The sequence below is a fragment of the Melozone crissalis genome, unplaced genomic scaffold (genome assembly GCF_028551555.1).
Source record: "Melozone crissalis strain CALT ecotype California unplaced genomic scaffold, PUWL_Pcris_2 ptg000537l_1, whole genome shotgun sequence".
Lineage (NCBI taxonomy): Eukaryota > Metazoa > Chordata > Aves > Passeriformes > Passerellidae > Melozone > Melozone crissalis.
The window spans coordinates 2,545,576-2,557,523 of NW_026536235.1; the positions used below are offsets into that span (position 1 = coordinate 2,545,576).

Sequence of the window (11,948 nt, forward strand, 5' to 3'; positions counted from 1 at the left end):
GCTTTCCAAGGGTGAAACCCAGCTCGGAGCAGGGGGTACCAAGCACAAGGGTAACAGCAGAGATACCCCACCTGCATCCCGGGGTAAATTTCACCCCTCAGGCTTGATCCTGCTCCCAGAGGAATGGCTGAACTCCAAGGGTGCAGGATCAAGCCCCGGCAGGGCATGGGCTGGGCCTCAGCACTGCAGGCGTTTTGCAGCCAATTCGTCCTGCAAAAGGCTCCAAGGCTTTTCTTTCCACGGTTTCCCTCAGGTGCTGGGAATGCCGAGCTCCATTCTTGGAGTTACTTCCTGACGCTTCTCCGGGTGGACGAGGTGGTGGTGATGGTGTAGGACTTGGAGGAGCCCCCGGAGGAGAAGCCGAGGGCTCCGCTGCCCATTCCTGATCCCAGGCTGAGGCCTCCGATCCCTGCTGCCAGGAGCCCGCTGGAGCTGGAATATCCACCGCCACCGCTGGAGCTGACCACGGCTGCGGGGAGAGGAGCAGCGTGAGCACCTGGAACCCCCAGCCCCCATGGGATCCATTGGGTGGGAAGAACATTAAACCCCACCCAGTGCCCCTCCTGCCATGGCAGGGACACCTCCCACTGTCCCAGGCTGCTCCAAGCCCTGTCCAGCCTGGCCTTGGACACTGCCAGGGATGGGGCATCTTCTTGGAAATTCATTCCAGGCCCTGCCCACTCTCACAGGTGGGGAATATCCCAATGTTCCCATCTAAATCCCATCTATTCCCTTCCCAATATCCCATCTAAACCTCCCCTTTTTCAGTTTGAAGTCCTTCCTTCTTGTCCTGTCACTCCATCACCCAACATGACTTAGGATTCCCTGAGCTTGGAGAACTCATGGGGAACCCCTAGAAAATCCATGGAGAATCCCATTTCACAAACACACTCAGCTCATCTCCCGGTGCCCCAAGGCTGTGGGAATGTGGTTCCCCAATTCCCAGCAGGAATTAAGTGGCTGAAAATCAGAGCCACTGGTTTGGAGCATCCCTGAGAGAGCAGCTCCTGCCCAAGGTCCGGGTCAGGTGAGGATCCAATTGGACTTGGGGCAGCAGTGATCTTCCTTTCCTCCCATTTTTGTATAGATAGAAAAGCTCTAATAGGAAATGCATTCCCTGGGTTGGGAATTGCTGCACAGGTGATGGCAGAGGGCGTTTTTCCAGCTTGGGAAGTTTTCCAAGTCCAATTTCATCCAGGTGAGTTGGAGCTGAGCTCGGGATGGAGCCCCAGCACCACCCCCAGCCTCAGGGTGCTCCCACTAAGGAGGGGCTGAACTGGGTGAACTGGGACACTCTGGGCCCCCTTTTCCAAGGGTTTAGAGTGAGGTGGAACCGCAACAAACAACAAAATCCACTCACAGATGTTGACATTGCCAACTCCATCGCCGGCCAACCTGAAAAGACAAAGGCAAGGGGAGGGATTAAACTCAGCTTTCCTTGGCCCTGGGCTCGAGGAGGAGGAGGACAGAGGCAGGGAGTTACTGCTCCAGCTGTACCTGATCCAGGGAGGATCCCTGGGCCCTGCATGGCTTTGTTCCAGCCCTGCCTTTCCCAGCTCTGTTATGACCATTGGGGGGAGGACAGAGCACAGAGGTTCTGTCCTAATCCCATAGGGATTTCCTCTTGGAAATGTTCTGCCACAGCATCAAACATGATGGAAACTAATTTTTTCATTCTTCGCTTATTTTCCCCAGGTTATTTTCTCCCCCAGAATCTGCCAGTTTGGCTCTTCAGCCAAAGCATTTCCAGGACCAGAACTCAGTTTTTCAAAGGTTTCCCTGTCTACATTTCCTTGTGGAAATCAGAATTGGGCTCTCACAGTGTTCCCAGGCAAAGGGAGCAAAGGGCTCCCAGGACCCTTCCCAGAGGGAACCCAGGGAATCTTTGCTCGCCAATCCCCCCAGGTGTCCTCACCTGCTCTCCTCGCCCTCCAGCAGCTTCCTGTAGGTCGCAATCTCGATGTCCAGGGCCAGCTTGACGTTCATGAGCTCCTGGTACTCGCGGAGCTGCCGGGCCATGTCAGCCTTGGCTTTCTGCAGGGCATCCTCCAGCTCGGCCAGCTTGGCCCTGGCGTCCTTGAGGGCCATCTCCCCGCGCTCCTCAGCCTCGGCCACGGCCGCCTCCAGCTTGGCTCGCTGCAGGGACAGAGCGGCCACATCAGGGGGCTCCTGATCCCTGGGGGAGGATCCTGGGCCCCAAACCTCGGGCTCTGCTGCCCAGACCCCTTTGTTGATCTGGAGCTCAATTGGATCCCTGGGACTTCATCCCTACCTGGTTTCTTGGAGATGGATGGGGATGGAAACTCATCTCCTTCCAAGGTCTCCCAGAAGAAGACCAAGTTTCTCTCTGGCTACACTTTTTTCAGGTGATCCTCAGCTTCCCAGTCCCCCACATCCCACAGATCCCTTGGGGTTCAGGAAAGCTCAGGTTTTCTCTGCTAAGTTCCCCAGTTATTTCAGAGCTGGGCAGGCTCTGGCTGAGACGTGGGCAGGACTGGAGCACACCTGGTGCTCCAAACACCCACACCCACCCCAAGACCAGGAACCCTCAGCTGTGCCCCCACACCTCCCAAACCCCCATATTTGGCATGAAGGGCTCCCTAGAGGCTTTGTGCTCCCATCCTTTGTCCAAGGGAGCCCCACAAGAACAGCTCTTGGCTGGTGCCAGAGCCTCCCTGCCCTGAAACCAAATAATCCGGGATGAATCACCAGGTTTATCTGGAGCCTTGGGAGCTCCAGGCCAGGCCTAAGCCACGGCCCTGATAAAGCGATAAGACCTCAGTGAAAGCAAACAGAGCTCCCCAAATCTCTGTGTGTGTGCCCAAACATGGCGTTCCCTGCTGTGAAAGGGAGTGGGCAATGATCCCAGGAACAGGAGGCCACGAGGGTTTTGTGGGGGCCCCTCTGTGTCCCAGGGGCGATTTCCACTCATCCTCTCCCAAATCCAACCTTCCTGGCAGGATCACCCTGCTCCCAGTGCTCTCCCTCCCCCTGCAGAACTAAAATCCTTCAGGATGAGCAGTGCAGGCCCCCCAGAATGGTTCTTACAGGCCATGGAGTTGTGAAGGTTGGAAAAGATCTCCAAAATCACCAAGTTCAAGGGGTTGTGTGACACCCAGACCCCCAAAACATCCCTAACATCATAGAATGTTAGGGGAGAGTGAACATTCCCTCCTGTCCAGAGCTGGAAGGGACCCACAAGGACCATCATGGCTCAGCACATGACAACCCTAAAAATCCCACTAACCCTGAAATTCAACACTTGAGAGTGTTGTCCAAAGGCTCCTGGAGCTCTGGCAGCCTTGGGGCTGTGACCATTCCCTGGGGAGCCCCTGTTCAGTGCCAGACATCCTCTGGGGGAAGAAGCTTTTCCCAATGTCCAAAGTGACCCTCCCCAGACCCAGCTCCAGCCGCTCCCTCAATGCTGTCCAGAGGGATCAGAGCCACATCCCAGCTCTGAGGCCAGAGACGGACAGGACAGGGGCAGCTCCTCACCTGGGCCTTGGCATTCTCGATCTCGCCCTGGATCCTCTGGATGGCCCTGTTGATCTCTGTGATCTCATTCTTGGTGTTCCTCAGGTCATCCCCGTGTTTCCCAGCTGTCACCTGCAGCGCCTCATACTGGGACAGAGCAGTGGGACAGAGTGATGGGGTGAGGATGGCAGGGAATGAGCAGGATAGAGCCCCCCCCCTCATGGCACAGGGGATACAGGTGCTAACAGAGCTGGAGATCATGGAATCATGGAATGGTTTGGCTTGGAAGGGACATTAAAGCCCATTCAGTGCCATGGGCAGGGACACCTTCCACTGTGCCAGGGCACTCCAAGCCCCATCCAACCTGGCCTTGGACACTCCCAGGGATGGGGCAGCCACAGCTTCCCTGGGAAATCCATTCCAGGGCCCCCCCACCCTCACAGGGAGGAATTCCTTCCCAATATCCCACCCATCCCAGCCCTTTGTGCACAGGGAAGCCATTCCCTGTGTCCCGTCACTTCAGGCCCTCTCCAGCTCTGCTGGAGCCCCTTTGGGCACTGGAAGGGCTCCAAGGAGTCCCTGGGTCCTCCTCCCCTGGCAGAGCTCACCTTGCTCTGGTACCAGGACTCGGCCTCGGCGCGGCTCCGGTTGGCGATCTCCTCGTACTGCGCCTTCACCTCGGCGATGATGCTGTCCAGGTCCAGGTTCCGGCTGTTGTCCATGGACAGAATCACCGAGGTGTCCGAGATCTGGGCCTGCAGCTCGTTCAGCTCCTGCAGGAAAACCAAGCCAGTTCATCAGTGAGGCTTCAGGGTCCCTCTTTTGGAAGTCAATTGAAGAGAGAATCCAAGGAGAGAAGGGAGAGGGAGGCGGGTAAGGATTCCATCAAAATAATTATTAATGAGGAGGGAAGCAACCTTGCAAAGCACAGAGCAACAGCCAACAGCAGAGCTGGAGCTGTTTATCCCTACTTTGGCAGCAGGGCTGCTTGTTTCACTGTTATCCCATTCCTTAGACAACAACCCAGCTAGCTGCAGAACCTGCAGGGGCCAAATGCCAGCACCTCTCTCAAGGATTTGTGTCCAGCTCAGGTAATCCCTGCTCTTGCAAACAATGGGGAGGAGGAAGGAGCCTGGAACAAGCAGCTTTCCTTCATTCCTGTCACACAGCACCACCTCCCCCAGCCACTCGTTTTCCTTGTTTTCATACAAAGAGCATCCCAAATACAATGTCTGCAATCCATCCATGCCACATCCCACACAGGGAGAAATCCGTGTGACAATCCACAGAATTCAGAGGAATCACTTCACTTGCAGGCACAGTTTTGCTTATGGAAGGAAAGACTCCACGAATCCATCACCTTCCCCACGATCATTTCCCAGCCAGCATTCCCTGTTCTCCCCCGCTGAAGGACAGAAGGATCCTCACCGCCTCGTGGAAAGCCCTCAGGAAGTTGATCTCATCTGTCAGAGCATCCACCTTGGCCTCCAGCTCCACTTTGTTCATGTAGGCAGCATCCACATCCTGGAGAAACAAGGAATAAACCATGGAGATTGTGGAGCTTTGATGTCTGAGCCCACCCAGCCTCTGGTGGCTTCCAAAGGAGTTCCTCAAACCAGCTCCAGGTGTCCCAGTGGCACCCTGGGGCCTGAAAATCATCTCCCAGGGCACTGAATGCTGCTGGAGTGCAGATCCTGAGAGTCCTGGGATCCCTTGGATCCCTGTCTGCAAGTTCAGTGTCAGGTTGGACACGGAGACCTCAGGAAAGATCCCAAAGGAATCATCTCCAATGCCCCTGGGACCCAGCAGCTCTTCCCTGCATGTGTGGAGACATCAAGGCCTCCCCTGAGCTGCCTTTGGCTGGAATTCTGCCCCTCAGAGCTTCATCAGAGCTGGAGTACACTGTGAGTGGGGCAGAGAGTAAACTGTGAGTAGGGGCAAACATGGGGAAGGGCTGCCCACACTGCTGATCAGTCCCAGGGAAGAGCCGTGCCTGCCCCACGCCTGGAAGTGTCCAGAGCTGGACGGGGCTTGGAGCACTCTGGGCCCATGGAAGGTGTCCCTGCCCATGGCAGGGGTGGGAATGGGATGGACTGTAAGGTCCCTTCCCACCCAACCCATGTGAGGGTTCTCTGACCCACAATGATATTCACCTTCTTGAGCACCACAAACTCGTTCTCGGCCGCCGTGCGCTTGTTGATCTCATCTTCATATCTGCCAAAAAAATAAAGAGATTTCTGTGAAATCAGAGCCTGGATAAAAGGAAAAACATCCCAGTGGAAGGTTGTCCCAGCTCTCTTTTCTATCCCTCCATTTCTTGGGAGCCAGCCCAGCACCTCCCCAGGGCTGGTGCACCAGTGGTATCTGCTCCGGATGAGCTGCTCCATCACCACCACCTGAAACCGTCCCCTCCCTGCTCCCCTAGAATCCTTAAAATTCCCTGTGCTCCACAAGATTGCTGCTCCTCCTCTGGGGAGGACCCAGGCTGTGCCCCCACTTTGTCACCAACCCTTCAGGGAGAGACACAAACAGATCCCACAAACTCCTCTGGGCTGATCCCAGCACTTGCTGGAGCTGCTTCCACTCTGCACTTCCCTACTCCAGACTGCTGGCAACACTTTGCAGGTGTTGAACACGTGGCACTGTTCTGGGAAGAGCCAAAGGTAATTAATTACCCTCATTCTCCTCCAAAGCCTCACTAAATTCCAGTCTTGGTGACTGCTGTTCTTTAGGTGTTCACCCTCAGATGAGGGGCTCACCTGGAAATCTCCAGGGGTTCTCCTAAAGGTCTCCAGCAGATAAAAATTCCTCTCCACAGATTGTACAGGACCACCACTGATTTGCAAACCTGGATCTTGGAGCCCACCTGGACCTGTCTGTGCACTCCCAACCTGCCCAAACATCCAGCCCCAACCTGCTCTGGGCATCTGGGAATCCTGAAAGCCATCCAAGGAACAGAGCAGGAAGCACTTTGGCTGTTTGGGAACTGTTGCCAGGTTAAGGCTCTTTATTTACATGGGCCCTGCATGGCCAGAGCTGGAATTTGCCTTCCAAAGCAGGAGCTGCTTCACCTGCCCAGCCTCCCCCTCCTGCTCCGACCTGGAATGCTGCCCATCCACACCAGGATCAATGGACGTTGCCCCTCTGGAGGTCACTGAGCTGCCAGCGCAACTCCAGAGGAATAAATCCTGGGAAGTGACGCAGAGGCACCACCTCTGCTCACCAGGGATCAGCAGAGAGAGGTATAAAAACAGTGAATTCCTCCAGAATGGATCACCAAATTCCTCCTCTCCTTGGGGCAGCTCCACCAAGCTGGTCAATGAGCTGGTAAAGCATGGAATCTTGGAATGATTTGGGTTTGTAGAGACCATAAAGCCCATCTCATTCCCACCCCTGCCACGACAGGGACACCTTCTGCTATCCCAGGCTGCTCCAAGCCCTGTCCAGCCTGGCCCTGGGCACTGCCAGGGATCCAGGGGCAGCCAGAGCTTCTCTGAGAAATCCATTCCAGGGCCTGCCCAGCCCCACACAGAGGAATTTCTCCCTAAATCGTCCAATACTGTCCCAACATCCCTCTGAAAGGCCAGGACACTCCTTGGAACTGAGCCCTGTGGGCAGCACGGCCCCAGCTGGCTCCTCTCCCACTGCAATCCCTGAGTTAGGGGCTGGTGTCATCCCTGGAGCCTCTCCTCCCCTAAATATCACCTGGGAATTCCTGTGGAAACCAAACCTATGGAAAAAAGGCCACAGGCACCCCCAGAGCACATCATGGTTTAGGTTTTCCATCTATAACTGAGATTTTCTCCATACAAACGGGGAGCAGCAGGTGCTGCATTCCAGTTACTGAATCCTCACTCCTTCAGCTCCTAATTCCTGCTTCCCTTCCATTAGCACACAGAGGGTTTGGCTTTCCATGGGTCTGTAGCCTAAAGGAATAAATCCATGAGATTAGGACTAAATACATGGGAAATGTAGCTAAACTTTGGGGTTTAATCCCTCTGGCTGCAAAGCAGCTCCTTGCAGAGATTCCAAGGCCAGCTGTGGATGGAATAACCAGGCAGGGCTGGGGGCAGCAGCATCATTCCCAGGCAGCTCTTTGGGAATCTCTGGGTATTGACCCTCCCTAAACACACCCTGGGGATTATCAGCTCTGTTTGTTTGCAGTTCCTGCCTGATCCAGTTTGCCAGCTCCGTCCTTTTCTTCCCTTTTCAGAGGCATTTCCCGGCTGGGCTGGGCCGGGCTGGGACAAAGGCCACCTTTCTTCTGGGGCTCCTCCCAGGTGACACTGAAAAGTCACTGAAGAACTGCAGGGCAGCTGCTCTATTCCCTGCCCAGTGAATCAGGCCGGAGCTCCTGTGGAACTCTCGGGGCTCCAGCCACCCCAAAGAGCCACTTCCGACCCTGAGGAGGCCCCAAAGCACCACCTCCAACCCAGGGAGGCCCCAGAATGTCACCTTCAGCCCCAAGGAGGCCCCAGAATGCCACGTCCAAGCCTGAGGAGGCCCCAAAGCAAAGCCAAGAGGATGGAGGCACTAGCCCATGTAGGAACAAGGTGCCAGAAATGAGCAAGAAGAATCCAGGCAGCTTTCCTGGACTAAACACCTCATTGCAGGCCAGAAAACATCTCCTCCCTAGCAGGAGAGCTGGGGGACATTGAGCCCAGCTAAACACCTGGACTGAACACCTCATTCCAGGCCAGAAAATATCTTCTCCTTGTCAGGAGAGCTGGGGACATCTGTGCCCAGCTGAACACCTCATTCTTGGCCAGAAAACATCTCCCCCCTGGCAGGGGAGCCGGGGACATCCATGCCCTTCCCTCTCCTGCTAATCCCTCAAATAAATCCTTAAAACCGAGGTGGGTTAGGAGAGTTGCATCCCACTGGCCCAGCCAGCAGCTCCACCACCCCGTTATCAGGGGGACACTGATACTTTACTTGGTCTTGAAGTCCTCCACGAGGTCCTGCATGTTCTTGAGCTCTCCCTCGAGGCGCCCCTTGTCGGCCAGGAGCCCGTCCAGCTGCCGCCGCAGGTTGCTGATGTAGGTCTCGAACATGGGAGCGATGTTGCTGCGTGTCGTCTTCTGCTCCTGCAGCAGGCTCCACTTGGTCTCCAGCATCTTGTTCTGCTGCTCCAGGAACCGCACCTGGGAGGGAGCACAGGGGTCACTTGGGATGGTGGGAGAGAGGGGAGCTGACACTGCAGGGCATGGAAGGGCTGGGCTGCAGGTGGGAATTTGGGTGGCGCCCAGGAATTTGGGTGTTCATGGAAGCACCAGAGGAGGGTCATGGAGACCACGCTGAGGAGCTTGGCTGCTCTGGGACCTGGTTTGTGACTTTGAGGAATTAAAGAAAAGCAGATTCTGCTGGGCTGACACTTGACAGAAACCTGCCCCAGACATCAAACCCTCCAACTGCTCCAACTCCAGGGCTGGATTCCTCACATTTCGGGAATTCCAGAGCGGGATTTACACAAGGTTAGTTAGTGCAAGAGAGCCAAGCTGTGCAGGGCAGCATGAATACCCAGGGCAGGGTCTGGTTCCATCTGCTCTCCTGGGACAGCTCCCTCCAGGAGCCTCTCCCTCCCCAGATTTGGTGCTGGGGTGGGGGTGCAAAGCCTGCACCCCCATTTGGGCAATCCCAGGTAAATCAGGGCTGCAAAGGCAGCCCGAGCAAGGCAACCTGTTCTGTTGGCAATGCCAGCAGGACTTTACATCGAATACTAAGAATTATTTGTTTGCAGTGGGCAAATCCCACCACGTTCTCCAGGACTGATCCTCACCCCATTTGTGAGTAAACCAATCCTGGGTCCCACCAACCGTTCAGCACCCCCAGAGCTCTGAGCCGGCCCAAGCCCTCACCTTGTCAATGAAGGAGGCGAATTTGTTGTTGAGGGTCTTGATCTGCTCCTTCTCCTCCTTGCGGACCCTCTGGATAGTGGGGTCGATCTCCAGGTTGAGGGGCGTCAGGAGGCTCTGGTTGACGGTGACCTCCTGGATGCCGCCGGGGCTGAGGCTGCCCAAGGCGGCTCCCCCATAGCCGTAGCCCGAGCGGACGCTGAAGGAGCTGCCCCCGGCCAGGCTGACCCTCTTGCCGGCCGAGCCCAGGCTGTAGAGGCTGGCGCTGCCGAAGCCGCCGGCGCGGCCGAGCCCGGAGCTGCGGCCGGAGGACACGGAGCTGACCCGCACCTGGCTGAGCGCGGGCCCGGCGGCCGAGCGGGAGCTGAAGGTCACCGAGCGGGACATGCTGCTGCGAGCGACGGGGCGGGGGTGCCTCTTTGATCCTGCGAAGCTCGAGAGGCTGTGCTGGAGGCCAGCGGAGTGAGAGCGCTGCCGCTGCCTTCCCCTTTTATCCGTTAGAAAAGCTGGGCTTGGCCCAAGGGCACCGCGGGGATCGTTTTACGGCTCGGAGCTGGGTGTGCCTGGCTGCATTCCCACCCTCCGGCAGCAGGGAAGGGCCGCGGGGAAGGGACAGGACACACCTGGCGCTGTCCCCGCTGCGCTCCTGCGGCACCTGAGTGTGCGCCGAGCCCAGCCCTGCTCCCCGATCCTGTCCCCGAGGGGGACACAGGGAATACACATTGGGGAGGATTTGGAAGCGCTGCAGGCGGGTTCTCCCCTGGGCACGGTGCAAAGCTGATAAAGCGGCCCCTGCGCCAGGTCCTGGCTGTTTAATATAAACCAGGGCACTGCCAGCAGTACCCAGAGCCTGCCTGCCCAGGGGGACGTGTTTGCCCTTCCCTCTCCTGCTAATCCCTCAAATAAATACTTAAAACAGAGGTGGGTTAGGAGGGTTGCATCCCACCCAGCGTTTAGTCCACACTCAAAAGGAGACAGGATTAAAATGCTGGCTGAACATTCTGGGTCCCTGCTTGAATTTTTGGAGTTCTATGAAGAAAAAGTAGAGGAAAAAAAAATGGGTTTCAGGGTTTTCACCATTTTCAAATAGTCCCAGAGGGCCTCAACCCTTCACTATCAGGTCATAAATTCCCCAGGAGATTTCAAAGTCTGGCCTGAAAGTGTCACCCTTCAGCTTTTCTGTCCCCAGGACAGGGAGATAAGGCTGGTTGCAAACTCAGCCTGCTCAAAATCCACCCGTCCTGCTCTGGGGGCAGAGGAGAAGCCTGGCTGCTGCAGGGAAAGTCTCTTTTTAAAGAGAGAAAAGGGGGAATGCGATCCAGGAAGAGAGAGATGGGGCAGGATTCCTGCAGGATTCCTGCCAGCCCTGCACCTGGCTGGGCTCCCACCATCACAGGTTGGACTCGATGATCTCAGAGGTCTTTTCCAGCCTAATTGATTCTGGGATTATAAAAAAAAAATCCATTGTGTGTGAACGAAGTGGAGTGTAACAGACATGCCCTGCAGCTCCCCTGGGGCTGGAGCACAGGACAGGGATCCCTCCGTGCACCCATCCATGCACAGCTGGGAGCAGGGCAGTGCCAGCCTGACACAGCCAGGCTGGGACAGTGCTGGCATGTCCTGAGAGGGCAGGGCTGGAAGCTGAGTGTGGGACTGACAGGCAGGCAGCAATTCCCACCCGGCTCTGGCTGTTAGCAGGCTGGATTCCTGCCTGGATCACCACACAGGGACTTCTACACAACAGGAGCGGCACAGGAGGAGCAACCCAGGCAGGTGAATCCCAACCTTTGGCCACAAAGGCAGAGCTGCTCCCAGCGGCCTCCAGGAATCCCAGTTTGGCACCGGGGAGCTGGACTTCACCCTGGGTTTGGGTGAGGGTGAGCCCATCTTCAACCCAGCTCCCACCCTCGCTCCCTGCACCACGAGCAGTCCAGGTGGGAGCAGGAGCCTCATCCCTGCTTGCTGTGCCCAGGTTTGCTCCCTCCCCCCCTGCCAGGTCGATATTCCCCGTCTGAGCCAGGTTGAAGCCACGTGGCCACCAGAGGTGTCCCAGGGTTTGTTGTGTTGCTGTTCCATGGCAACCCGGGGCTGTTCCACAACTGCTCCGACCGGTAAATTCCTGCAGCCCCGGTGAGTGACCCCAGGGACTGCGGTTTGGCGACACCGAGCTCACTTTTGCCTTTTTGGGGAAACGATTTCCCTGCCTGTCATGCTGGGAGTCACATTCACCCTGGCCCTGCACACCTAGGGCTGGCTCTGACACTCCTAGAGCAGCAAAACCCCCACAACAACCAACCCCTCCATGAACCCTTGGGAAAACAAGCCAGGCTGCAATTCCAGCTGGAAAGTGCCAAAAAAATCCAAAAAAAACCCCAACCCCCCCCCCCCCCCCCCCCCAAAAAATCAAAAAACCAAACTCAAATATTGTAATGGAAGAGGGAAACCTTTGCAGGTGAGTGACATAATGTGTTGAGAGTGTGTTCTGGTGGGTTCACCTCCTGTGTTATCCCAGGGGATCCCTCCTGCTGCCTGCCTGGATTTCTGTGTTTGGATTGAAAAATCTGGGGAGCAGGAGCATCCATAGGTTCTGTTGCATGGGCTCTGCTGGTGGTTCCTGAT

At 56.3% G+C, this 11,948-nt stretch overlaps 1 protein-coding gene across 1 annotated transcript; it reads right to left on the minus strand.

Annotated features, from left to right (window-relative positions):
• Positions 1 to 9,716, minus strand: LOC128950339 (keratin, type II cytoskeletal cochleal). The gene is made up of 9 exons (XM_054295220.1): positions 9,333 to 9,716; positions 8,410 to 8,618; positions 5,628 to 5,688; positions 4,903 to 4,998; positions 4,083 to 4,247; positions 3,496 to 3,621; positions 1,916 to 2,136; positions 1,361 to 1,395; positions 1 to 469 (listed from the first exon to the last, which is right to left on the minus strand). Exons 1-9 carry the CDS (start codon positions 9,714 to 9,716, stop codon positions 285 to 287), a joined length of 1,482 nt encoding a protein of 493 aa, XP_054151195.1. The 3' UTR covers positions 1 to 284.
• Between the last annotated feature and the right edge of the window lie 2,232 nt (positions 9,717 to 11,948).

What these genes read in the sequence shown, in the direction of transcription:
- LOC128950339 (XM_054295220.1), bottom strand. Translation starts at nt 9,716, where the DNA reads ATGTCCCGCTCGGTGACCTTCAGCTCCCGCTCGGCCGCCGGGCCCGCG. An exon ending in TCGCCTCCTTCATTGACAAG is followed by an intron (nt 8,619 to 9,332) that starts GTGAGGGCTTGG and finishes GCTCCCTCCCAG; the next exon opens with GTGCGGTTCCTGGAGCAGCA. An exon ending in AGTTTGTGGTGCTCAAGAAG is followed by an intron (nt 4,999 to 5,627) that starts GTGAATATCATT and finishes TTGTTTCTCCAG; the next exon opens with GATGTGGATGCTGCCTACAT.